This window comes from Drosophila tropicalis, unplaced genomic scaffold, assembly GCF_018151085.1.
Source record: "Drosophila tropicalis isolate 14030-0801.00 unplaced genomic scaffold, ASM1815108v1 contig_867, whole genome shotgun sequence".
Taxonomy (NCBI): domain Eukaryota; kingdom Metazoa; phylum Arthropoda; class Insecta; order Diptera; family Drosophilidae; genus Drosophila; species Drosophila tropicalis.
The window spans coordinates 2958420-2985277 of NW_027173362.1; the positions used below are offsets into that span (position 1 = coordinate 2958420).

At 39.6% G+C, this 26858-nt stretch overlaps 2 protein-coding genes across 3 annotated transcripts; both read right to left on the bottom strand.

Annotated features, from left to right (window-relative positions):
- Positions 1 to 569: 569 nt before the first annotated feature.
- On the bottom strand, positions 570 to 26842 carry LOC137583445 (serine-rich adhesin for platelets). Its single transcript, XM_068298480.1, is given in 8 exon segments — positions 570 to 2072; positions 2139 to 2672; positions 2674 to 3399; positions 3402 to 6500; positions 6564 to 6862; positions 8402 to 8478; positions 8538 to 8914; positions 26206 to 26842. Coding segments are annotated over 7 exon segments (6351 nt in total). The 5' UTR covers positions 8723 to 8914; positions 26206 to 26842; the 3' UTR covers positions 570 to 641.
- Pfrx (6-phosphofructo-2-kinase) lies at positions 9258 to 21954 on the bottom strand. 2 transcript variants are annotated; one of them, XM_068298479.1, is made up of 2 exons: positions 21444 to 21954; positions 9258 to 11990 (listed from the first exon to the last, which is right to left on the bottom strand). In XM_068298479.1, exons 1-2 carry the CDS (start codon positions 21544 to 21546, stop codon positions 9994 to 9996), a joined length of 2100 nt encoding a protein of 699 aa, XP_068154580.1. In that variant the 5' UTR covers positions 21547 to 21954; the 3' UTR covers positions 9258 to 9993. The 2 variants fall into 2 exon arrangements, with proteins under 2 accessions (XP_068154580.1, XP_068154579.1); XM_068298478.1 differs by lacking the exon at positions 21444 to 21954 and adding an exon at positions 15841 to 16000.
- Positions 26843 to 26858: the final 16 nt, after the last annotated feature.

Here is a 26858-nt window from a genome sequence, read left to right on the forward strand (position 1 = left end):
TTTTTTCTTTTTATAAACTTGTATTTTTTGTTTTTTGCTTTGGTGCAAGAACTTCCGCTATATGTATATAATATATATATATATATATCATTATATATTAATACATAATTTTTCTTGTTGTTTTCTTTGTTATTTACTGGCTATAATTGCTGTTTTGCTCCTTATTTTTGTTTTTTATTACATTTGCAATGTAGTAAAAATGATGCGAAATGGAAAAAAACGAAACGAAAAGAAAAAAAAGAAAGTGAATTGAACACACACTCCGAAATAGTTAAAATTAATCGTTTAGGCGGCTTAGTTTTACGTTCTTTATACAAAAAAAAAGTTTGTGTAGGTGTGTGTGAGTGTGTATCTGTGTGTAGGTAGATGGTTGACGAATTGCATTGAAGGTGTCACATTGGCTGGTGATGTCAACTTCACTAACAGAAGGCTAACCAAGGCCATTCTTTCTGCTCCTGCTCGCCGCCCCCATCCACAATACATCAGAGCTCCTACCCCCAAGCTCACCCTCCAATGTCTAATGAAGGAGATTTCATTAAATAAAAGTTGAAAAAAAAGAAAATAGAAAATTCAGATGAAATTTTTTAAATGGACGTTGCTTATTGCCATTGGATGCAGTTGCCGTTGATGGTTCTCGGTGATTACTGAAAGGGCGAGAATTGAACTTGCACCAAATCGTTAACATTTGCTGCATTTGGAGCCGTCGCTGCCACACTAACACGGGCTGGAGCAATTGCAGGATTCGTTACTGTTATGGGTAGCTCTAGGGATGTGGGCACTCCAGTGGCGCTTACATTGGTTACCCCAATCACGGCCAGGCTATCGTCTAGCGTGTTGCCCGCTGTCAGGGGTGAGACAACTCGACGCAATTGTACAGATCTTGCCGTACTCGGACTCTCTAGGGCCGACATAATGGGCGTCTGATCGAGCAGGGCATTCGTTTCATTGGTCCGTGCCGTTATCGGTGGCGTTAAATGAGCCGTACTTGGTGGCGGTGGCGGCAGCGTTATATATGCTATGCCACCACAACCAGCAGCACCAGCACCACTATTATTGCTAGCCATCACCTGTGCTTGATCATCCACTACCTCTTGATCGACTCCTTCGGTTTCATGTCCGCCACCAGCCAGAGCAGTGCGAGTGTCAATGTGAAGCAATCCAATGCCAGCATTGGATGATTCATCAACCACCGCATAGGCAGAATCGTCCACCACTTCGCTGTGGGCCAAGGCCTCGGCTAGAAGATCTGTTGCTGGTACAGCTGCCCCGCTCACCTCATCCTCATCAAGAGTCAAGTCCTCCACATTGACCAATTGCAGATCACGCTCTTGCAAATAGACCTGAGCGGCACGCAATATATCACGAGCATGTAAAACGGCACGACCACAGATCGAAGAAGAACCACCATTGCTGCTTCCACCACCGCCTTCGCCAACAATATCCCCAGCAGATGAGTTGCCACTATCTCCACCGGTTTCGGCTACATTCACTTCAATACAGGAATCCGGCTGCTCGGCAATGCTGAATAGCATCGAGGGTTCCAATTCAAGACGATGTCCATTGACATTCAACTGGAGTATATTTGCATGCATTTGTTCATCGTGCAGGGATAGCTCTTCATCCTCGCCGCCATCAAAACCGACTCCCACCACCTCGTTCACCTGACTCATGGGTGACATAATGCCATCTAAAATTTCTATTTGCTGCTGCTGCTGATCGCTTTCAACTGCTGCAACCGCCTCGTCCGACGCCGCTGATCCATCTAGATCCACTTCGATTAGCTGATGGATGGGCTGTTGTTCCATCACTTGAGCCACTGCATCACCGCCCAGAAAATCAATATCAGCAAATACTGCCGACAATGGATGACCGTCGGCCAGACGTGGTGGTTCAGTCAGAGCCTCACTCGGCACTGGCACCAAATGATTCTTCTCACTGTCCAAATACAAGGCCACATTGTTAATGGGCGTGAAATTGTTATTGGCCAAAGAGCAGAGCATAAATGTGTGACTATAACCGGGAATGGGTCGTGTGGTTACCGCACAGATGCGTCCAGCGCACAGCTGAGGTGGCTGCAAATAGAATAAAATAGAAATGAATACGCAAGAAGTGTTAGAGTGGCTTAAATTAACACTTACATTCTCTATGCCATCTTGTTGATCCTTTTGCGAGGTGGAATCACCTACTGTCGATGTTGTTGTGGATGCGTTGGTAATTTCTTCTGCCGCAGTAACCTCAATTGCTGCTCCTCCGGAATTACTGCTGCCCTCGTTGCTCGTATGACGCGATCGACGACGCTGGCGACGTGTGGATGGTTGCTCGTGCTGCTGCTGCTGCTGTATGGATGTCGCTGGTGATGGCTGTTGTTGGAGACGTCGTTGACGCAAATCCACCAACTGCTGATGGGCAATGGCTACATCTTTGTCGCACATGTTAAGTGTTCCGCAGGATTTACTTGGTGTGATCATTTGGCAGGTTTGGCTTGTCGTCATCGATGTCGGTGGCATGGGTAGACTCTTCGTGTGACGCTGCTTGATGCAATCTTGGGGATATAATTCCATATTGGCCATTTCTTGTTGATGATCCTCCCCTGGCAAATTTGAACCCCTTTTTCGTTGGACTAGGGGGAGAGGAGTCATCGTCATCCTCGTTGGATTTCTGTGATGAACGACTCCAACGTTCACGAACTTTACGGCACATTTCGGCACTTCGCCCACTGACCATATCGGCACGATATCTACGTAACAGCTCCTGTTCCCGCTTCTTAAGTAAACCCTCACGTGGCTGGGGTACTGCATATTGAGCGACTGACTTCTTGGATGTGGAAGCCGTAGCCTTGAGGATAACAGTCCGCTCTTTCCTTTCAGGTAATTCTTGCGGGACTTGGTGATGCTGTTGTTGTTGACCTTCCTCCTCCGTTTCGAAGTCCATTTCCTGTTCTGTCTCCTCTGTCGTTGTTGTTGTTGTGTTTGTTTCTTCCTCCTCTTCAACATCCATTTGTTGGTGATGTTGTTGTGGTGGTCGCTGCTGCTTACTGCTATCATTGCTATCAGTAGAGGATTGAACCGCTGCCGGCTGATACAAATTGGGCAACCGTATATCCTCTAATATCAGGACACCACCTCGTTGCATTGGCTGTGTGGCATCAACAATATTTGTTGGATCTAGACCAGCATCTGATGCAGATCGTTGCAATTCTCTAGCCTCTTCGGGCGAGATGACTGCTATATTGGAAGCAACAGAACAACTTGTGCTATAGCTGAGCACTGGCGATATAATCCCACTACAATTCGATGTGGATGAGGAGTTGCTATTGTTATTGCTCAACTCCTCCGCCTCGGGCGTAGGTGTGGGTGTTGAGAATATAGTCGCAGCCGGCAGGGGGGCAGCGGTGGCGGGGGCGATGATAATTTCAACTTGGTCTTTCCCTTTACTTTTGACTTTCCCTTGCCGCCCTTGTTCTTGTTCTTACTCTTTCCTTTGCCCTTACCCTTACTAACACCCTTTGACTTGGATTTGGATTTTGGATGTTCATCAGTCTTGGATTTGCTGCTACGGCTGCTACTATCGCCGGCTTCAGCTTCGGTTATGTCAGCTGCTGCTGCTGCTGCTTCTGCTTCACCCTCATCTCCATTGGAGTACACTGTGAAATTGTTGCCATTTGTGGTGCTCGGCAGAATTTGCAATACATTATGACTAATGGAGGAGGCATCATGACCTTTCTCTTGCTCGTGCTCTTGCCTCTCCTCCTGCTCCTCCTTTTGTTCTTGCTCTGTATCGGGTGCCGGCTCCCGTTCTTGCTCCTCTTCTTTGGATGGAGTGGTGGCCAGTTGGGATTTGTTGCGCGATTTGAATATTCTCTTCTGCCTTTCTTTAATGGGTAAATTTAGCGGCTGCTGCTGCTGCGGCTGCTCCTCTTCTTTGTGTTGCTGTTGATCCAGGGCTGCCTCTGCCTCAGCTTCAGCGGCATTGGCTGCTCGCTCTAAATCCTCTTCGAATCCCTTAAAGAGTTCATCGGGTGGTTCGGCGCTCGCCATCTCATTGGTGACAGGCTTATTATCCTGACGCTTGTTGGCGTTCACATTGGCATTGACATTCCGATAACTTAGACCTCCATTTTGTCCATCGAGTAGTTGCTGTTGGAGTCGTCGCTGCTGCTCGATTTCATCTTCATCTTCGTCCTCAAAGTCAAAGCAACAAGCTGATGTATTATTATTATTATTTCCCTTCGATGGGGACGATTGTTGTGATGATGTGGTTGCTGCACTTGTTGCACTTGCTCCACCTGCAACTGCAGCTCCCGTTCCAGTTTCAGCAGTACCAGCTAAATGTGGAACTTTTCCACGTTGCCGTGGTTCAGCCTCAATAAAGACAACACTCTCATTGGAACTCGCATCACTGTCCTGTATTACAATTGGTTCGTCTGATGTGCTCTCTGCAGCAGTAGCAGCATCAGGATCAGCATCCACTTTGCTCACAGCCGCTGTCTGCTCTTCCTCCTCGGTTGCCGCGCCTTTATCGCCATTGGTATTGCCTTCGATCCGCTCCTCGCCATCGCCACCTTGATGTATCTGCTGCTGTTGTTTCTGTTGCTGCTGTGTCAACACATTTCGGCGTTCCTTCTTTGGTATATTGCGTACACGCTTTTTGGTTGCTATATTCGTCATCTCTTGGTCACCATTCGATGTGCTCGTTGTTGTTGTTGTTATTGTGGCTGTTGTTGTCGTTTCCATTTTGGATTGCTGCTCATCATCATCATGCTGCCATTCGGCTAGCAGACTAAGTTTCTTACCCAACGACTGTTTCCCCGCTTCCGTTTCCGTCTCTGTTTCCATTTCTGAATCATTCACTTTCTCCAACGACTGTTGCTGCTTTAACTTATCCTCCTGTTGCTCCTCCTGTTCCTGCTGCCGTTGCTCCTCGTGTTCCTGCTGCTGTTCTTCCTCACCGTTGGTGGTGCTGGTGGTGGTTGTTGTTGTGGTTGTTGTAGGCCATTGCTCTTCTGTCTCATCATCACACCATTCAGCTAATAAACTCATCTGTAACTCCAATGAGGCTGGTTTCAGTGGGAGATTCTTTTGCGTTGGAGGGCTTGAGTACGCCTGCGGAGTGGTTGCTAGTGGTACTGCTGGTGCTGCTGCTGGTGTTGTTGGTGAAGAAACATGTTTTGATTTATTATTATCACGCATTGGTGGTGTCCGAACTGATGTACAAGATGAGAGAGGCTCTGGTGGTTCCAAATCCATTGGTGATACATCTGCAGGTGGCTCCGGAGGCGGCGGCGGTGGCGGCGGAGCTGGTGGCACAGACACTGTTACCCGCATTGGAGAAATTTCACGTGTTCTCTTCCTGCTGCGCGTTTTCGAAGATGTCGTTGTTCCCGGCGTCGTCTTTAACTGCTCCACAACTTTTGTCGGAGGTGGTGGTGGTGGCGGTGGCGGCGTCACTGTCGGCGTCTCTGGTTCGTGATGCAGCGTCGTCGGCGTGGTTATTGTGCTCATTAAATTTCTTGGTCTATTATTTGTTGTCGATCGGCGGCTACCACTGCGTCTTGGTGTTGTCGTTATTGGTGGCGTTAAATTGGCTTTCAATGCGGGACTTTCTATCGGTAGCCCAGTTGGTGGCGTTGCATCCTGCTGACGGCGGCTCATTGAGCGTGTGAGACGTCGCTGCTTAGATGGGGATGGTCCGTGGGCAAGAAGATCCGGTGTGGCCGGCATTGGAGCGGGCATTGTGGCCCTTAATTGATTCGAGCGTTGTCGTCGCGGACTCCGTAAACTTAATTGGGTGCTTGCAGAGACGGCGGTTGTAGTCTTGGTCTGGGTGCTTTGCTGTTGATGCGTCACCACCTGGTGGGGACTTCTGCCGTGATCCAGGAAGGACATGGGCGATGTGCTACTATCCGTGTCTCTGGGCTCAACAACACGCTCAATGGAATCCATTGTCTTCTGCGCTATCGAGGCCACCATTAGCTGAGCCTCATCCGAAAGCACACCCTCCACCTGAATGGATACATGCCGTGAATGGCAACGTAGGGAATTGCGCAGAAACTTTGCGCTGCCAATTGAACGATTTCTGCTCTCCGAATGCTGTTGAGGAGTCTGCTGCTGATAGTGGGAACGTTGATAATGCGTATAATAATTTGGACGAGAATCTATCAAATTCGTGGTATTTGCTCTTCTGGCCGCTCTCGAGTGTTGGCCGAGACCAAGTCTATGGCCACTAAAGTTGCTATTACTATTGGTATTGCTATTGCTGGTGTGACTACTGCCACTGGCGGCACTGCTGCTGCTTGGTCCTCCTCCACCTCCACCACCTCCATCGTGCGATGGTCTCTGCTCCAAATGGACGCGACGATGGATTAGCAATACACTCATACTATTCGTACGAAAGCTACATAAATTGCAATCATAATTGGTAACATCGCTGCGACGTTCTTGAGAGGATGAATTTGAGTTACTTCCCCCACCGCCAATATCCAAAATGCGGAATGTGGGCTCCTGTGGTAGGAAGAGTTAATATTATAAACATTATTCATATTAAACTTTATACCTTGAACTTACATTTTGTCCAGATGTAGATGATGTTGATGCTCCTCCTATTCCTGTTCCTGTTCCTGTTCCAGTTGTTGTTGTTGTTGTTATTGATGATACAGCAATTGAATCACGTGTACTACTACTTCGATTACTGCAACTGCTCGATAGCAACGCTTTGATCAAACTATCCGGTCGTGATGTTGGATATCCAATATCCGTTGAAGAAGAGCTCGTCGACATGGATGCGGTTTGCCGCTTCAGACGACATTCTGCTATATTTACATCATCTGTGAATTTCTCTTTCATATGCAGACCAACGGCTTTTTCTATAGAGAGGAAATGTGAAAATAAATCTTTGTTTTTCTTATTTTTTCAGGACTAAGTTAAACTTTAATTTTTTGGCATTTGAATAATTTCTGTTCTAAACAACAGCACGTTGAGAAAATCAGACTTGGTTGTCTATTAAGTAATATTAGAAACTAACATGAACAAAACAACATTTCTAAGCCCACTTCGTTTTATTTTTTACGCATTATTTTGTTATTTTAAATCTGATTATAATGAAATTTATGAAATGCCCCAAATAAAGTAGCATTAAATAAAACTTTTCACCTAATTTCAGGGACTAAAGGATTGGATTGTGTCTCTAAGTCTTATAGCTGCCAAGAGCAAAATATTTAATGAACGAATGTAGCTAGATGGACTCGGCTGTTAATGCTGATCATTAATATATATTTCCTTTCATCATTTAACCATAACAGAATCCGCTTAAAGAGCGGGTAATATCCTACAATACCAATTTATATTATGTGCCTTTTTCTACATTGCGACTTCTTTTTATACGTTACGTTAGCTTGGGATCATCTTAACGTAGACCAATTGTGGTCCGTAGTTTTACCAGATCTACGAAATACCTATCGCGGGCTTAAGTCGTTTGTTCGCATGAATTGCTGTAAGACAGTGTCCTGTAAGCATCCTGGGCAATGTGTGCGGTTCTGTCTGTCGTTGTGGTAAGAGTTTTCCACCGCTCGACATCCTTTTAAAAGGTTTAACCAAATTCTGAGACACCTTTACTTCTGGAAACAAAATATCTATGAAATACCTTGAAAGTTGGCTTTTAAAAAGTTGCCAGCAGTGTCATATCCAATTTTTTTCAATCTAGTTGGCAATGACATTTGAAATCTGGTCAAGCTAGTCTCGTTTTCAGTTCCTATAGTTCATTGTGTAAAGTGTTCATCTCTCGAACAGTAGTGATTTTTATTGAAATTACTTTTCGAATTTATTTACTTATTTTTATAATATTCTTTTTTTTTTTCGTTTTCGGTTCCCACAAATTGCATTTTATTTGAAATGGATTTTTACGGTCTTCGGTTTGAAGGAACTGTGCTGGCTGCTGTAACATGCGTGAAACGAGTCATGTGGGAGCATGTTACGCCGTGGTTCAATCTGAACGGCCGTGTGCCCCCCCTTCAACTGATGATCACGGATAAAATACGGAACATCAATCGCGAACATTTGATTGTTGCTGGTAGTTTCTTTGCCGGAGGCTTAGTATTTACCGGACTGCATTACGCAAGAGGACGACTCCGCAAGGCTCTTCAAAACAAGAAGGAAAAGAAGATGGCTGTAACCAACCTTGACAACAACAATGCAGTGGAAACGGAGACGATGGAACCCGCTGACGATAACCAGGAGGATGAACACAACAATAACTAACTGAAATTGAAGGAAGTGCGTGTGTGTGTGTGCGTTTGTAGCCGCCGCTCCTGTTCTGCACATACACACACAACAACTATCCATCGAGTGATACTTTTCGAAATGCCAAAATTGTATTAAATGTATAACAAAAATTAATTTCAACTCACTCGTGCCACGTTGTATAAATTGATCCTTGTGATCACATTGAAAGGGACATATCAATTTCGGTGATCTCACTTGCTCGCTGGAAACCGAAAGGTATAAAATTTAAATGGCAATGGCTAAAAGGATTTGGTCTCTTACAAGGTCTTCTCATTGAAGAAGGCCACAACGGCAAATGGCGGTCGACTTGTGTTGACAAAACGAAAATCCTGCGAGGACGTGACCTCACCGGGCCACCATATTTCTGTGTTGTGTATCTTCACCCAAACGACATCGCCGTCCTTGTATTGAGTTTGTTCCGACTCCTCGTTGCGTAGGCGTGGCATGTTGGCATGTGTGTTCCTTCTCTCACTCTCTCTCTATGTAATGTGATGTTGTGATAGGATAGAGTCTTTGCTCTATCTGATTCTTACTATTTATTAGAAGATGTAATAGCCTGATTAAAGATACTTGTACTAGTCGTAGAAGCAAACGTAGGACAACAAGGCATAGACATAATCGCGACTTTTGCCGTGCAGCTATAAAAAAAAAAAAAATAAGATATAGAAAATAACAGAATTTTAGTACTTGAAAATAATGAACCATTTACTAATATCTCTAGGCTAACTAAACTTCATGTAATAGTAATCATCTTAAACTTAACTATTTCATTTCTGAACCTCTAGAAATTGCAGGTCTGATTTAGAATCTTGTTCTAGATACATACATATATATTAGTTTTTATATATATACTTACAAAGCTGCCTAAGATAATACAAACCGGATAATACAAACGAGCCCAGGCCTCATTAGCAAGTTTATTTGATGGGGGAGTGGGGTTTGGGGGCGTGGGAAGGAAGATGTGAATAGAGAAACAAATGATTTGTTTTTGTTTGGAGGTGTTTGTTTCTTTTTTTTCTTTTTTTTTTTTTTCATTTATTTGTTTGTTTGATTAAAATACAAGTTATATAATTATGTATATGGTATTTAAAAAAATATGAATGTCATTACAGTTTTTTTTTTTTTTTGTTTGTTTACTAAATTTTATTTTTGTATAAATGTCTTAAGAAGAGATGTAATAAAATGGATCGAAACGATGTTTTTTTGTTTTGTTTTGTTTTTGTTGTTTATGAAGAGAGCACAGCACATAAAATCCCTTGGATCCAAATTATCACAAAAAAAAAAGAAGAGTTTTAGGCTTAATTAAAGTACATTGAATGTTGACAAACAAAATAAGGGAAAATTAAAGAAATCCATAACAGTAACCAAAATGAAATTAAAGTCAAGACATTGCGTTAAGTAAATTGTATAAAAGAAGAGAGGACAAGAATTGGCTCTGTTAAGTTACTGCCGTAGAAGCTATTAACAGTAGTGCTGCGCCGCTGGCATTCGTGGATACTAGCGATCGTTAAAAATATCCTCATTGATTGATGCACACAGGGGGGTGGTGTGGGGCGGGAAGGGTTCAGGGCGTATGTGTATATAAAGGGCCTGGAATTAGTCCGGTAGGAGGATTTAGTGGTGGTTCATAAGTGGTTCGGCCTCTTTAAAGTGTCTTGGATTTGGGTGGGGGCTGGGCTGGTGGTAAACGTCGTGGTTGTCGTTGTTGGTGTTGATGTCATTGAATATGCGATGGATCCACACGACCGCCGCCATTGCCATTTGTGGCCGTGGCCACATCATCGCCCACAATGAGCACCTTGCCCACGCCATCGGGCGCTACCAGCTCACCGCTAAGGCCATCCAAGCCCGGTTCACTAACATCGCCGGGTATCTTTGGCTTTGGACGATGCGTGTCCACCGCATCGATAGGTAATTTAATGTGCTCCACCTTACAGCCATAGGCAACGGGTGTTAATTTGATAACCGTGTGCAATGGCACATACAAATAGGGTAACTCATCGGCCGATTTGTCCAGGAAGTAAGCAAATAGACAGCGGAGCACAGCCTGATGTGAGACAACAAGGACATTGCCTTGTCGTTCCAGTTCCATAATCACAGGTTCAAGACGTGCCACAAGATCCTCGTAGGATTCGCCACGTGGATAACGATAGGCAAATTTGTTCACATCACGCGCCTTAAACTCTTCGGGGAAACGTTCTTTTATCTGCTCATAGGTCATCTCCTCACAATGGCCGGCATCGATCTCATTGAGGGCCTTCCAGCGTTCCTGCGGTGCCTTGACATCGGCCACTGTCTGTATGGCCCTCTTCATCCAAGAGGTCCAGACGCGCAGGCCATCAATATGTTGCTGGGAAATAAACGAAGATAACGCTCGGGCATATTGATGGCCACGGGCGCTCAGATTCGAATCACCGCCAATTAAACCGCTCAAATTGTGCTCACTCTCGCCGTGCCGTGTTAAATAGATGGTTCGCGGTGTTATATGGATATTCATCAGATAGTAGACAATGCGGGATTCTACATGTCCCTCATTATTATAGACCACAACCTTTTTGCCGGCATTGTAGACCTTCATGAAGCTTAAATGCTTTTCGGTAACCTCGTCTATTGGCTGATATCGTTCCTCGTAGTGCTCAATGCGTTGCAGGAAATCTCTAACCACTAGCTCGGTATTCATGTTTAGATAATCAGGTGAACTGACCTTGACCTCAAGTATGTTTTGCTCAATGATCGATGGATCATCGCATATCGATTCGACAAAGAATAGACGAAAGCCATGCTGTTTAACCACAATATCGTAAATCAATTGACGACGATCCCTAGTCGAATTGGTGGCATCGAACACAGCGATGCTGCCTAATCCGCTCAATAGCCATTCACACGAATCATGGAGTGCCTGATTGGCGCAACGGTTACGTATGGCCATGGCCTCCTCGTTATCGGCACGAAAGAATTCATGGGATTTGTAGGCTGTTGTTGCATGACGACGATATTCACCCAAATTAAATACCCGTGTAGCAATGCCAATCCAATTTAAATAACGTGCCAATTTCTTGGATATAAATGTCTTACCACGTGCCGGCAGACCCACCATAGCAATCACATGCGGTGTCGTGCAATCGGCAATGGTGCGCTCTCCGCGTATGGGAAACGGTTTGGTCATTACTGTCTCAGATGTTGGTGGCAACAGTTTACGCAACTCATCTGACATTACGGATGGGCAGACATGCAACTCATTCTCAATGGCCATATCAGCGGTCTTTTTCAATTGATTCAATGAGGTGGTGCGCACGCGTAACGAGGGCGATGTGTTATAGGGCATATCCATGATGCTAGTGGCGGTCACAGAACGTACAAGCTGTTTGGCTAAAGCTTGGGCAGCGACGGTCGTATATGATGCCGAGGATAATGGCGAAGATGATGAGGACGAGGAAGATGATTGCTCTAGTTGTTGCTCCTTGTTGCTGCAGCAAGCGCACAAATCGTTATACGATGATGAGCGCGGGGAACGGGAACGATTTGTTGTTGTTGTTGTTTTTGTGGATGAGAATGTTTTCGTTGTCTTCTTTTGATGAATGTTTTGTGGTAAGGGTAATGTTCCTACAATGTCCTGATCGTCGTCGTTGTGAACGTCGTCGTCTTGGTTGTTGCTTTTGCTGTTGCTATTGTTGTTATTGCTGTCGTTGTTGTTGTTGTTGCTGCTGCTGCTAGCTGTGAAGGAAAGTATTTGGGTAGAAGAAGTTGTTGTTGTAACTTTTTGGAAATGTAGTGCAGTTGCTGCTGTTGTTGTTGGTGGTGGTGGTGGCGTTGTTGTTGATTCTGGTGCTGATTTTCTGACACACAAAGTTGATGTTGATGATGAAGATGAAGATGATGCTGATGGCAATGGCAATGATGATAGATAAGAAGGAGTAGCAGTGATAGATGAAGACGACGTTTTTACCTGAAGCCCAACAATATTATTCATAAATATTCTTTGCATATGCTTAAGTGTGTTTGTGTGTGTGTGTTTAGTGTATGCAGTTGAAGCAAAAACTTGGTTAAAAATCAAACCAAAAACAAAATTCACCACATCTAATAAATATTTGACTTCTTTTTGCCTTTGAACAGCGTCGGTCGCGAGACAAATGAAGGAAAAATAATAATTTCGTTTTTGTTTTACTACTACTAACAAGAATACAAATTAAACCGACTAAGAACACGACGACGTGTGTATATTGATAGTGCGTGGGCGAGGAGAAACGAAATGAAACGATAATGAATACCAAAAACAAAAACAAAATGAGAGAAAAGAGCAATCAAACTAGCAGCTCGCTCAACTAAAAAGAGATAAAGATAAAGAGAGCTAGCGAGTGTGGGAGTGAGTAAGAGTGGAGAGCGAGAGCGTTTGAAAACACAGCTGACTAAAAGACCAAAAAGTTATCGATAGTTTTCTGAGGATGTCCCAGCCAACAGCTGATTTAATTGATTTTTGACTAGTTGCCGCCGCCCACGTTGTGTGCTGAACATTTGATTATTATTTTATCCCTCTCTCTATGTACATATACACATGCGGCCCGTAGCAGCAGATCTATATTTTTGAAAATGCAAATAAAGAAAACAATAAAAAAAAAAGACAATAAAACAAAAAACATCTTCTATTTAAATCTTGAGAATGGTAGAGGATCGATCTGTAGAGATAAATTGTATGTATGTATGTATGCAAGTGTAAAGCTTATTTTGTTTATATTCTCTGCATTTGCAAACACAATCTGGTTAATATGCAATATATGCTTTTTGGTTTAAACACAAACAAACAGCAACAACCAATTTTAGTATATTAAATAAATTCTTCACACACACACACATACAAATGCATATATGCACACCGTTTCTATACCCTTTCTAAAATTAAAGATTGTCTCTTGTTTACAAATAAATATAAGATAGTTATTTTGTTGCTTCGGATCAATGTTCATTTGTTAGACAACATGACTATTAAACCATAAACTGATAAACAAAAACCAGTAGTAAAGCCACCAACTTATTTGATGTGTTTTTTAAAGTGGAAATTTTGGTGCACTGATAACAACAGCAACTTGGCTATACCCTACAAAAGCCAACGAAATTTAGAAAAGTGTTTTTTTTCTTACCCCTGCTTGCTTATTTACAAAATTCCTTAAAAAATTTAATAGAAGTAACTTTTGTAACAATTTTAAGTGGTTTTTAACTCTTAAATCTCAAATTTTGTAGGCCATTTATTTTTATTTGGGAAACTTTCTTTCTACTTAATAGTAAAATAAGGAAAGATCCTTAAATAAACAAAATATATTCAAAGTATATTCCAATTTTTTTTTCTTGTCAAAAAGTGTATAGAAATAATTATGTAGAATATTGTGTAGAAAATACACAAAATGTTTGATGGAAAATTACCGAAAACAACAAATAAAAAAAAAAGAATTTTAGTATAGCAAAAGTGACTTGCGGTCAGTCTGAGAAGCTAACTAACTATGCCTAGTATATGCACATGTTTATATGTATGTATGTATGTATATACAAAATATACGAGTGTGGATGTATGTACATATGTATGTTATATATGCATGTGTGCATATAAAGATAAAGACTAAGGCCAATGCCAAATTTACATGCAAAGCAGCAGCAAAAATCCAAACGTAAAAGCAGAGTATAATTAACACAAAGAGAGGGACAGAAAGCGACTGAACGACGACGACAAGAGAAATGGAAAGAATGATTAGTCGGTCAGTTAGCATGATGGGCGCATCTCAGTCAAGGTCATCAGTTTAGCCGCCGACACCAGACAGAGAGTCATCCCATCGCCCGCTCGCCCGTTGTTCGTTCATTGGCATTACACGTTTTTGTCTCTGCTTCTTCTTCTTCTTCTTCTTCTATGTATCAGCTGTTTGTGTGTGTGTCTATTTACAGTTGCATTAAAAAGTTATACAACAACAACACGCGCCGACGACGACTAGGCCCAATTTTATCGCTATTCATTCATTGACAGACCATTACCAGCAACCCAAAGCAAACGGTGTTTACGTTTTAGTTTACGACTTGGTTTCTTACTTGGGCTTGGATGATTTAATGATTTGACTTTACTTTTATAGATTTCCCGGTGTGTAAAATAGTAGAAACAAAAACTTTCTGACTTCAGTTTCTGATAACATAATGCCGTTGTCCCCCCGGTCCACCCCGCGAAAGATGTCAAAACTATTATCATAAATAAATTCATTAAATGGTCAGCAACAAGACAAATTGTTGGTATATTATATATCTTACTCACTTGACCGACCGAATACATATCAATTGGACTGTAAATACCCCGGGGCACGCGTACATGCATATTGATGATAATGTTGCGTGATTTTCCGCAATCAATTTGTGTGCACATATTACAAACAATTTGGTGTTAATCAATCACAGATATTTTATCACAATATCAACGAAATTGCAATATTATTATAATTATCTGGATTTTCAATTATCTCATTGAATATTTAATACAAGGAGCAGAAAACAATTGAATTAAAAGAGTTTGGTTTGAGATTAGAGTTTCATTATTAGAACAAAAGGCTGAAAAGAAACATATTCTACAAAGATAGAAATATGTTTATTAGAAAATTCCGTTTTTTCATTCATTGATTAAGTCGGCAAAACAAAACACAAAAAGGTATGGATATCAATCAAAAAGGTCACCAAAACAATTAAAATGTGCATATATTATATCAATTGTGATTTTTTTTTCAATTGATTGCTATAAGAAGAGTTTCTCTATATACATATAATTATGCATTTAAACTATGTATAAGTTAAGGGTGTAGAATGTTTTGCCGTAGTTAATAATTCAGAGGCCTAAATGTTTCATGATTTTTCAAAGGTCTCTTAAAAAACAATTGCCATTATTTATCTGCTGTAAAGCACATTTTTTTCTCAAGGAACGTCGCATTATCCGTTCGAATTGTGAAGAATATTGTCACTTTAGGCGAAGGTCCTTTCATTTAATTTGTATAAGGAACAATCAAGCTAACCCCGGACGGATGTTATAAGCTGAGTCACTATAATCGGACTCCACTGTATAGCAAATACAGGGGTGACTTAATATTAACAGTAAATAAACAAAAACTGAACTGAAGAGCCCTCAGACACCCTTTAGAGAGCTTAAAGTTTTATGAAGTAAATCCAAATTTTGTCCAGGAAACAAAAATTTATTGCAAATTTCTCAACCTTTTTGGCCCTTATCATGGTTTAAAAGAAATAATCTTCGCTTCCCTCTAAATTCGTCCTCCACACCTAATCGATGGCTTGTTTAGTAAAGAGTTTTTTTTATATTTTGATATTGTCATTGAACCACTAGATATAAAAATAGGTACATGTTATATATGACGCTAATCAATATTTCAACTAATTGCCCATAATTTGCAGTGTCTTTATGATTCCTGATAATATTTGGTTATCACGTGTGTCGTACGAACGGAACTTTCAAATGTCGTAAATGTGCACGCCAAATCGTAGTGTGTATTATATTATGAGGTAGGATGGTATAATGATGATGATCATTTACCTGAATAGAAACTACGGTACCCGGGCATCCAACGATTAAAACCAAGGATCAATGGGTGGCGTAGAGAAGACAATAAAACAAAAACAAAGCAAATATAATAATTATGTGTGAAGCCAGACGACGGACGGGACGACGACACAACCAACGCGAAACGCTCAAATACTAAAGAAGAAATGTTTAACGCAAAACTAACGTCCGATGAGGTGCTATGAGGCGTCAACGGCGTCGTCGACGTCAAAGTCAACGGCGGCAGCAACGTCGGCTTCATTGAGCTGACGTCGCGTTTGCGTCGTTTGATGGGCAGCAGAGAGCAAAAAATGTAACTGTAACAAACTAATTTGTTTTTGTTTTTAAATGGAAAAATAATGAAGAAAAGAAGAAGAAAAACACAAACAATAAATAGTGGCGCGATTTTGCTTAGAAGACGACTTTGATTGGCGGCGGCAGCAGCACGTACGCGTCTCAGCTGCTGCAGCAACGCAACGGAGCAGCAGCGGCAATTCAGTTCCTTTTGCTTGTTTTCACCGCTCCACCGCTGCAGCTGATTTCTCTCCTTGTTTCTATTTCTTCAATTCTAAGTGCACAATTTCCAACAACTTGACTTTGTCGCCGTTGCGCAACATGCAAATTCATTTGACTCTTGATCAGTGCTGCAGCAGCAGTAGTGGCAGCGGCAGAGGCAGAGTCAGTCTCCCGATGTCTCGAGTGAATTTAGTGGTCAACCGCTTAACTGATTCCACAAACTGCAAACAGCAAAATGCACAATTTCTATTGCGTATTTGTATTTCGTTCTTTTTGCCATTTCTCGCAGCTTTTTGATTACTAGATGCCGCTCAAATGCGTCAGTCCATCCCCCCCTCCCTTATTATTTGGTTATCAGTAAATTATAAAAGATGGTCAAAAAAACAACAGCAACAACAACAATAATAATGATGCTAACAAAAAAGATGCCGAGAAAGAAAAAAAGATCATCATTATCATGCATGTGAAGCGTGCTCTCTATTGGAAATGGCTGAGAGGGAGGGAGAGACGGGGCGTTTGGGTTGGGTTGTGTTGGGAGGGCAAACTGAGAACTAGGAAACTGGTTAGCTGCTTTGGAATTCGAATATTATCACACACAAACAAGCACACACACACACACACATTTAAAATGTGGTGTGTTTTGTTTGTTTCTAAGTCAAGTGCAAACCAACAAATTCTTGTAACGAAATCACAATTATCTTTCAACAATTATTCATCGAAAGACAAAAAGTGTGAGTCTGTCCCCAGTGGCGGATCCTATGAGAAGAAGAGGGACACGATCGCATTGCGATTACTCCCTTCTACATTGTTTTCTACGGCAGCTACATTATATAGTGTCTTGATCTGGACAATTTAACTATTTTTGGTAACAAGAAACGTATATTTCAACTTTACAGTGGTGGCCATTAACAAATTACTTAAATAAATTAAACGTCATTTATAAAATTTAGATTCGAAATGTTTAATCAATTTAGGAGGTGTTTTAATAAAATGTTCTCCCCAATTTAATTCGTAATTAAGTAAAAATGCATATTTAGCATAAATTAAGAAAGCCTTAGATTATCACTTTCGAAAATTAAATGTACATTTACAGTCATGGCCAAATTAATAGGATTTACAAATTTAATAACAAATTTCAGAAAAATGATTTTGTATATTAGAAGTCCAAAACCTTGCAGTAGATATGTTCACAAATGGATAAATAATTTAATTATTCATTCATTTGTAAGTACATTTTCCATAAAATAGTTATATATAAGAAGTCTTTGTTCCCAAATGGCAAATGGGTTAAAGTGCTGAAACTTCGATATGCCGATCGTTTTTAAGCCCCATTAACAAATACATTTTTTGGTCCCATTTCTTTTTAGGCTTTTAATATTTTCATACAGAATGAATTTATGCAATTTTGCCACACTCAAATGCTGGAATAGTCATTAAAGGTTCTTGATATATCGAGAGTGAATTATCAAAACAAAAGAATATTAAGAACGAAAAATCGATTGCCAAAATATAAAGATTGTTCTCCCATTGATTACTAATGCGACAATTAATAATTATCCGAAGAAGGTGTGTGCTTTTAAAGATCATTTGTTATTAGCCCTACCCCTCCTTCCTTCACGGCGGATCGACGGTAATTTTGAAAGGCTACTTGAACTCAAGTGTATTTCCCGTGAACATATCAATAGTATTCCGAGTGGGTGTTGTTGTTGTTGGGTGGAATAATTAGTGTTACTTGACGACGGCACTGGGCCAGGTGGATGTGAATGAGGACGCCAAACTGCCGCCGCTTCAGTAAGTTCTTCGTGTGTGCAATTAAAATTTATATGAATGAAATTTAGGTTTTATTTTATTGCTTTCCTATAAAAAACAACAGCAAAAAGAAAGCCACGTGAGTCAAACTGCCACTTGTTGGAGATGTCATTCTAGTTCTCGTCTATCTACGTATACAATAATACAGAGAATAATAGTTTATTAGTTCTTTAATAAGCCTATAGAGTTTCCTTCGATAGCCAGGAAGAATGACTTGGGGCAAATTTTTTACTTGGAGCTATTCTCTCATCTTCCACCCCTTTTGCTAGTCACATTCTTACTCCCTTATGTGAGATTTATTTCCATAAATCGAGAAACTAAAAACTAATTCAAAAGAAACAGATAGGCTATCATTTTTTGTACTTTTCTGTAATTAGTTGAGTATATTTTTATACCCTTGCAGAGGGTATTATAAAATTGATCAGATGTTTGTAACGCACAGAAGGAGACGTTTCCGACCCCATAAAGTATATATATTCTTGATCAGCGTGAGAAGCTGAGTCGATATAGCCATGTCCGTCTGTCCGTCCGTCTGTGCGTACGCGTTTTACTCAGCCGTATTAAGAGCTATCGGGCTGAAATTTTTTTCGTGGGTTTTTATTACCCGGCAAAAATAAAGTATGAAAACCATAAGGATCGGACCACTATATAATAGAAGAACTAGAAGAAACATTTTCATAAAAATCGAGTATGCTATGAAATTGTTTTGTTTGTATGTATATTGATGAATTGAGTTGCAGAAAACAAATTTTGAACATGTGAAATTATTATTACCAAGGACTGCAAGGGTACACAAACTTCGGCATAGCCGATGTTAGCTTCTTTGATTTTATTTTTTATTTAAAGTTGACGTGAGATTTTCTTGAACTGCTGCCCCCCACAAACGATTAATGAATGTGTCCCCCCCCCCATGGGCCCCTAAAGCTCTCTTATTTTTTGCAATACATTGCAAATTAATTTATATGTATTTAATTTTAAACTCTATTTGGCTAGAGCGCAACACGCGGCGGACACTTATGAGTTTTTTTAAGACCACAGACCGCTGGCCTAACTAGGCTGATAATCCCCCCTTGGTTTCTCTCTCTCTTTCGCACTCAAAACACTTATCAAAAAGTAATAACAACAACTATGTAGGCTAGAGATTATCGTCGAGGCCCAAAAGAAGTGAGAGCCTGATAAGACAGCAGCACACACACAACAAATTTCAGATCATTTAGTAGGACTAATAATAATACTATTATTATCAAGTATCAAACGAGGCAGAAGCCTTATCAATAGAAAGAGAGAGACAGGGAGAGCTCTTTAATAAAAGGATAATCACACGTACTTATTAAATGTCAATCGATGGTTCATTTTTTTTGTTTTTTTTTTGCTTGATATCAGAAACATTGTGTCAAACACAATGAAAATGAGAGTCGACAGATAAGACAAAATAAATATAAAAAAAAAGAAGACATCATGTCATCAGTGCATGATGCTGTGTGGGCGTATGGAATGGAAATTGTTGGTGGTATCATACACTTGAGATGCGCAAAAGTGAACTTTGGATGCCGAATGGATGGAAAAGTTTCTGCATGGTGAAATTATAGACAACAAGGAGCTCTAGTGCCACCCCCTTTCCTTTTTCCCACACTATAGGGCTGGCTCATGAAAGAAGCTAATGCGTAGAATTTTAATCAAGAAAGAAATAAAAATGGGTAGGCACAACAATGACTGCATTGATTAGTAATAAGATTGAGTCAACTGTTTTACAATGTACACATGTACCTTATGTATGTATATAGCCTCTTCCCTATTGATATATATGGTGATCTTTGTTTAAATGTGGTGTAAGCCCTTCTAGCTAATACAATAATGCGCTCAGTTTTAGCCATTTTAGCCCGCGTTAAAAGGATCCTATGGGATTTCTTAGTTTTTGCTAGGGTGTATCATCATCACAATGAAAAGTCATGTGGAGAACCTTAACAAATGTAATTACGCCTTTGGCAATATGGTTATAATTACATTGTCTCACCCCACTCGTGACTGGTTGTGATTGCGTTGCTGGTGTTATTGTTGTTGTTGTTGTATATTAGCGTATCGCAAATACACATATTATGAGTTCAAAGTAAAACCTTATAGATAATTTAACTTTCAGTTTCAATGAATTGGACGGCGGCGCGCACTTATAAGGGCTTATAAGAGACACGACTCTCTTCTCCTCTCTTTCCAGCTACCACTTCAACGTATAAACTACCTATCTCTTTCTCTCTTGCTACATCTGTGGCAACGGCAGCTTTGTTATGACGCATCGCGCATTCCTGCGATGCGAAATCGCAATTATTTCCGGCTCTAGACAGACTTCAAAAGTTGATGATGAAGAGAACGAATATATACCACACAACAAACCAACAATATTCAATAAAGTAACTTTCACTTTAACTGCATTAGAAACGAATAGAAAAGAAAACCCAAGTAGTTCACAACGAAATTATGTATATTTTGTTTGTTTTTAAACGAAATGTGCAATTAATACCCTAAGTAGAAACTATAAATAATATACACTCCCCCCAAAGAAACAGAAACAGAGACCGAAAGACAGACCGAACCGCCCAAGGCCAAACAGGTGCTTTTATTCAAAAATACAATAAGAAAATTAAAATCACTTTTTTCTCTTCTTTTTTGTTCCGCCTGTCAGAAAAAGGAGGATGACGAGAAGGAAAATAGCGCAAAACCAGCAAAAATAAAAACATGAATTTCTCAAAAACTTATCAAACACAATTTTTCTTCAAAAAGCAAAACAAGGAAGAAGACGTCGAGGCAAAGAAAAGGCAAAAAAAAATAAGAGATGAAATGTTGATGACGCGTAAACAAATAGCGCAAATATATACACACACTCACACACACACACAGACTAAAAAGAAATGCACGGAAATTATTTTGCTAGTGCTTTGAGAAAGGAAGGAAGGAAATATGCATAATAATTAATGAAGAAGAAGCGCAGCCGCCTGCCGCTGCCGTTGCCGGTTAGAACCAATCAATGTTCTCTATAAAATCACGCGACATTACTAATAATTACATATGTATATGTATGTACGTTTGTACATCCATATATCTGTGTCAGACTCGTTGGTGTCAGCAAAAAAAAAATCCAGAGACAGCACCCACCGCACACAGCAACAATCACAAGTGCAACGTGGTATTTTTCATAATTATGTTAATGTTTTTAATATGATGATGATGTTGATGAACATACAATGTTTTTTTTTTTTTTTTGTGTTTTCTATACATACACAGCAAAGCAGGTGTAGGAGGAGGAACAGTTGATAGTGTCTTCATCATGGTAAATAACGGTTTTGAAGCATTCGGTGTTGCCGTTTCACAGCATTGAGCCATAGCGCGTTGCTGCACTTGCTGCTGCCACTTTAAATCTCACAGCCCAACACAAAAACCAAAATCAACAAAAAATTGATAGTTTCTTTAAACACACACAAAAAGTGATTATGGCCAGGCGGCGCAGCGCACACAAACAAACTGTATGTACGTAATTATATCTTAAGAACGAAGAAAACGGCTTCTTCTTTTGCCGTGCCTGGGTGAGTGTTTGGTTGTGAGATCGATGCCTGCCTGCCTGTGCGTGTAGTGTGTTTGTGTGTAAAGGAAAACAAGGAAAAAAGCGAATTCAAATGCCGCCACGCAAAAATTCTCTTTCTACTAAACGCAGACGTTTGTATGATTCGCGCGTTTCGCGTCGCTCTCGCTTTGCGTTGCGTTCCGCACAGGTCGCTTTTCAAAATAAGAATGAGCAAAAAAAGCAGGCCAGAAAATAGCAAAAGCACAAAACGGTCAGAAAAAAAGCAAAAGCACAAAACAAAACGGCACGCGAACACGACGACGATGTTCATTTCGGATCGATCGATCGCCTTCGCAACCAACCGAACCTCGACTTCGCGCATTATTTTTACCACTGTTGTTGTTGTTATCGTGTAATCGGTTGTCGCCAATTCGCGCGGATTATAATGAAAACGGTAAAACCTACCTACTACCTACACCTATGTATGTATATATGTGTTTGTGTGTGTGTGTGTGTGGTGGTATGACAATCACAGTTATACCCCGTTATATGAACGATAAGACAGTACATAACATTGATATGAGAGGAGGTCGGTCGGGGGGTGTATAAATTATGTCCCATGACAGGACAGTAGAACACAAAATGCAAGAAAGTTAAACGAAAAATCAATTTAGAACCAAAAGTAACCACCACCAGGGTGAATAATGGTTAATTCGACAAAAAATATAAACTTTTAATTTAATTAGCAAATTATGCAAATGGTTCAAATATTTTAACCAAACACGCTTTCATCGGTGGCTTGCAGCAAAACAACAACAACGAAATCATTAATATTTGTTATATCTATTTTTGGACAATCTTTAGCACAAGTTTTGATAGTGCACACACACACATACATACATACATTGGTGAATGTGTGTGTGGGAATTTCTGATTTGACAAAAAACAGTTACCCCATATAAATAATAACTAAAAGGTGTTTATTATTAATAGCAACAACAACAAAAATTAAGAATATTTGTAAATGATTGCCTTATTTACTGATTTGTATCCTATAAATTAATTAAGTTTTACAACGATTTATGAGAGAAATGATTCCTATTCCGTAATGAGAAAACACATCTAGTTAATATTACCTTTTAAAACTATTTCAATATCTTCGTTTTTAGCCAGGATTTGGGGCTGAACAGCTATTTTCTACCGTATACAATATTTTAGGTTTTGGTGGTTCTAATATTATTTTACTAAACTCTGGTTCCGATAATTTTAAACGACTTCTGATTATTCAACATAAACTTCCTTTAAGTTTCAACCAAAATGGGGCACCTGTCGTGCGTAATCATCGAAACTATAGTGTTTATTTATTTAATTAGTTAAGTAGATTTTATCCAGATGAAGTCTGTGTGAAGGAGAGATTAAATTGTTGATTGCCCCCGGGTTAATCGACGAGGACAAGTTAATGGAAAATGTAAACTGTGAAAAAAAGAAGCACTTACATACTAACAATAAGCGAAAATTTGCTTCCAAACTGGGAAAATCACATGTTTTACACTCTTCTCCAGTTAAGGAAGCTACCAACTATGTACAAATACGAAAATTTCCAAACTACTTTCCCCCATAACTCCCCACCCACCTGCAGGCACATGGCACACACGGCGCTGCACCCACCTGTGCCTTCACAAGTGACGTTTTTAGCGTATACTTTTTTATTTATTTCGTTTTTTTTTTGTGATTATCGATGAACAAAGTTCAAATCTCCCATCTTTTGTTAATTTGTCACTTTATGTGTGATTTGGTTTTAAAAATAAATTCCCGCTATCAAAAAAATATGTATAAAACAATTATAATTAAAGCAACAAGAAAAAGTAGTCCAGACAAGACCCGATAATAATAACAAATGTGGCCTTGACAATATGCAGGGACAAGTCAGAAATACAAATCCAAACAGTCGATGCTAATTGTAAGAAAGCACAGACTTTTAAATACCCTGCCAAAAATAAAAAAACATATGTATGTATAGAAGGGCACTCACCCTTGCAGGAGAGTTTGTTTTCTACACTCTCTGTTTGGTTTTATAAAATGTATGACTATTTGGCAGTTCTGGCAACACTTTTGTATTCATTATTAATACAAATTTTAATGATTTACTTTCTAACATATTCCTTAAAATTATTGAAATTGCGGGGTATTTTATAAACAAAAAAGGCAAATTTCTCTCTCGCTCTCAGTGTACACAAACCCACACACACACACACACACACACAATCTCCTCCTCTGATCTCTGTGCCACAGAAGCAGCAACATCTGATGATGAGATTCAAAAAGGTCTTTGACGTCAGCAAAATCAAATCCTAAGTGCTGATAACTCTTTTAACTCTGCTCTATATCATCTCAATAAATAGAGATAGAGATGTAAAGGAATAGATAGGGAAAAATATTTCTATATAAATATACAAATATGTTAAATAAATAAAAAATAGTAATTTTCCAGTTCCCGAAACCTGAACTTGATATATACCAATTTGAACTACGCGCCAAATGAAATACATTCATAAAAAATGAGCAAAAAACGCATATTATTTATTTATACATAACATATTTGCCCATATATATACGTACAGTACATACAAACATATGTACACAAACATATAAGTATAAACTGTATTTGTTTAACAGAACTGGCTGCCGCTGTTAGTTAGCACCTGCTTAACATTTGAGCTGTTAAGTTAACAGAGCTAATAAAATGCATAACTAAGAAAAAAAGCTCCCTGTAAAATGCAACAATCTCATAGGCAAACCCAATGGAAATTAAACACTAATGTGGATATACAATTCCAATCAGAAAAAACATTTTCCTTTCTCATCGAGAATTTTTCAAGTATGACAGTTTTTCAATTAATTCTTGTAAATCTCAGCAGCATAATTGGGATTAATTCGAGCACGTGGCCTGAATGCATATGGTATCTCCCATATCACAATACCAAAGAACACATGCCCTTTGCGGGGCTTTAACATAGCGCAAAATTCCAACCGGGAAGCTGAGCAGCAGCAAATGGCAACGACAAATGGCGGACTTGCGTGTGTGTGAATTGCAAAGAGAGAGAGAGAGAGAGACAAAGAGAGAAACGGCAAAAAACCACCAACCATACAAAATGACAAAGAGAAGTGTAAAACGGTGACAAAATAAAATTACAAAAAAAAAAATTGCGTAAATATAGTTTTTTTTTTTTGTTTTTAATGAATAAAGAACATGTCAAAAACAGGTTATGTTGAATGGTAGAACGAAAGAGACTGAGTAAAAGAGACAGGCAAAGAAGCAGTAACACAAAACAAAACTAATAATAATAGAAGCAAGCGAACAGCAAGACCAAGAATAAAGCAAAAATAAAAACAAAACTATATATGCATATAGTTTTTGGTAGTGTTTGTGGATGGGTATGTATGTATGTGTAAGTGTGTGTTTCTATATGCGCGCGTGTTTTGAGGGAGTGAGTGAAGGAAAATGTGGGAATATTTTAAAATGCAACTTACCTTTTCTTTTACACCAATTTTCTGGTAGCTGTTGCTTTTCAGCTTAAATTTTTTTTTTGTTTAATTTCTTTTTGAAGCGCAAACTCTCTTCTCTATCTCGGTTTTGCTCACATGTACACTGACACAAACACGTAGCAGCTGAGAAAGGAGACTGAAACGCTGAGAGAGGAGAGAGCCATTCAAGACGTAAAAGGAATATTTTTCCTTTTTGGATTTTTCCAAGAATATCTTCGGATCACTTTAAAATTTTATAGATTTGAGGAAATTTTTGTCCGTTAATACGTTGTGTTTTAATGGTTTTTCTTTTTTGTCACTCTGTTTAGGCCAACACTTTTTCAAAGAGTGTCGTGTCTGTTACTCTGCTGCTTTGCTAAGGAGAATATCGACTCAACACACACATATAAACACATACATATACATACATATAAACACACGCGAGCCGAAAACAATCAGCAGCAATGACAGCACCAGAAGAGTAAGCGAAGAGGATGAAGAAAGATTAAAAGAGACAGCAAAAGCCATAGCCAAAAAAAAAAACAAGATGGGTGAGGGGGTAAACGAAATGCCGCCAATAGAAATGTTTTTTTCTCTTTAATAAACATTGCAACTTACTTGAGATTTGTATGCAGTAATATTGGTATATATCTTTTGATTCACTTTATAATTCGAATGACAAAATCATATCTTCTTTGCTCTCCCAGGGAGAAAAACATAGCCTGTTTTTATGCTTATAGGACTGTTAAGGTACTGTTAACAAGCATAACAGTAATAGTACCACCCCCCTCCCCAAACACATATGTATATTATGATGACGATATACTTACATAAATAATATCATATATACTTATATGTATTTAATAAAACTAGATTTTAAATTATTCGGCTTAACTCTAAGCTAAACTTATTTTTTTAGGAAGATTTAGAATGGTTTAATGGTTTTGTACACTTACCGCATTTCCAGTGTAACAATTTGTAGTAAGCATGCTGTTGTTGTTTTTGCTGTTGCTGCCACTGTTATGTTCTCGTTCTCCCTCTCTCACACGAACACATACATTTAAGACACTATACGCGCTTACACACACACACACTCACATACGTAAAGACGCGCGGCTAAAAATTCTCAGCACAATAAAAAAAAGAAATGTATTTAAAGGAAAACCGAAATGAAAACTGCGCGCTCTTCATCACTGAAATACATACATAGAGGGATATGTGTATGTAAATTTATACACACATAGATACTGCACAACAAACAATATGTGCCGATTTTTTCATTTCATTTCTTTTTAATTTATATATGTAGTACACCACCAATAGGAGAAACGAACGAGAAACGATGTGTGTAAAGAGAAGAGAAGAAAAATGAAAAAAAAGGGTATCAGATTTAATTTTCACTTTTTCTTTTGCTTCAGCCTTTGGCGGTGGTTCGTAAACTTTGCTAGATGACGACGGGCTATAGAATTTCCACTTTGTAACGTAATTGATTGACAATAATAGTTAACGCGACAAACTGGATTTTCATTATTTTCAATTTTTGCTGCAGCCGTGTGGCCTATAACAATTGTCAAGTGTTGTGAAATATTCCCATCCGGGCAGTGTTAGA

Excerpts from the sequence above, each read along its gene's own strand:
- Pfrx (XM_068298479.1), bottom strand. The coding sequence starts at position 21,546 with ATGGCTCAATGCTGTGAAACGGCAACACCGAATGCTTCAAAACCGTTA. Across the intron at positions 11,991-21,443 it reads TCCTACACCTGCTTTGCTGT|CTAGCAGCAGCAGCAACAAC; the intron begins GTATGTATAGAA and ends TTTCCTTCACAG.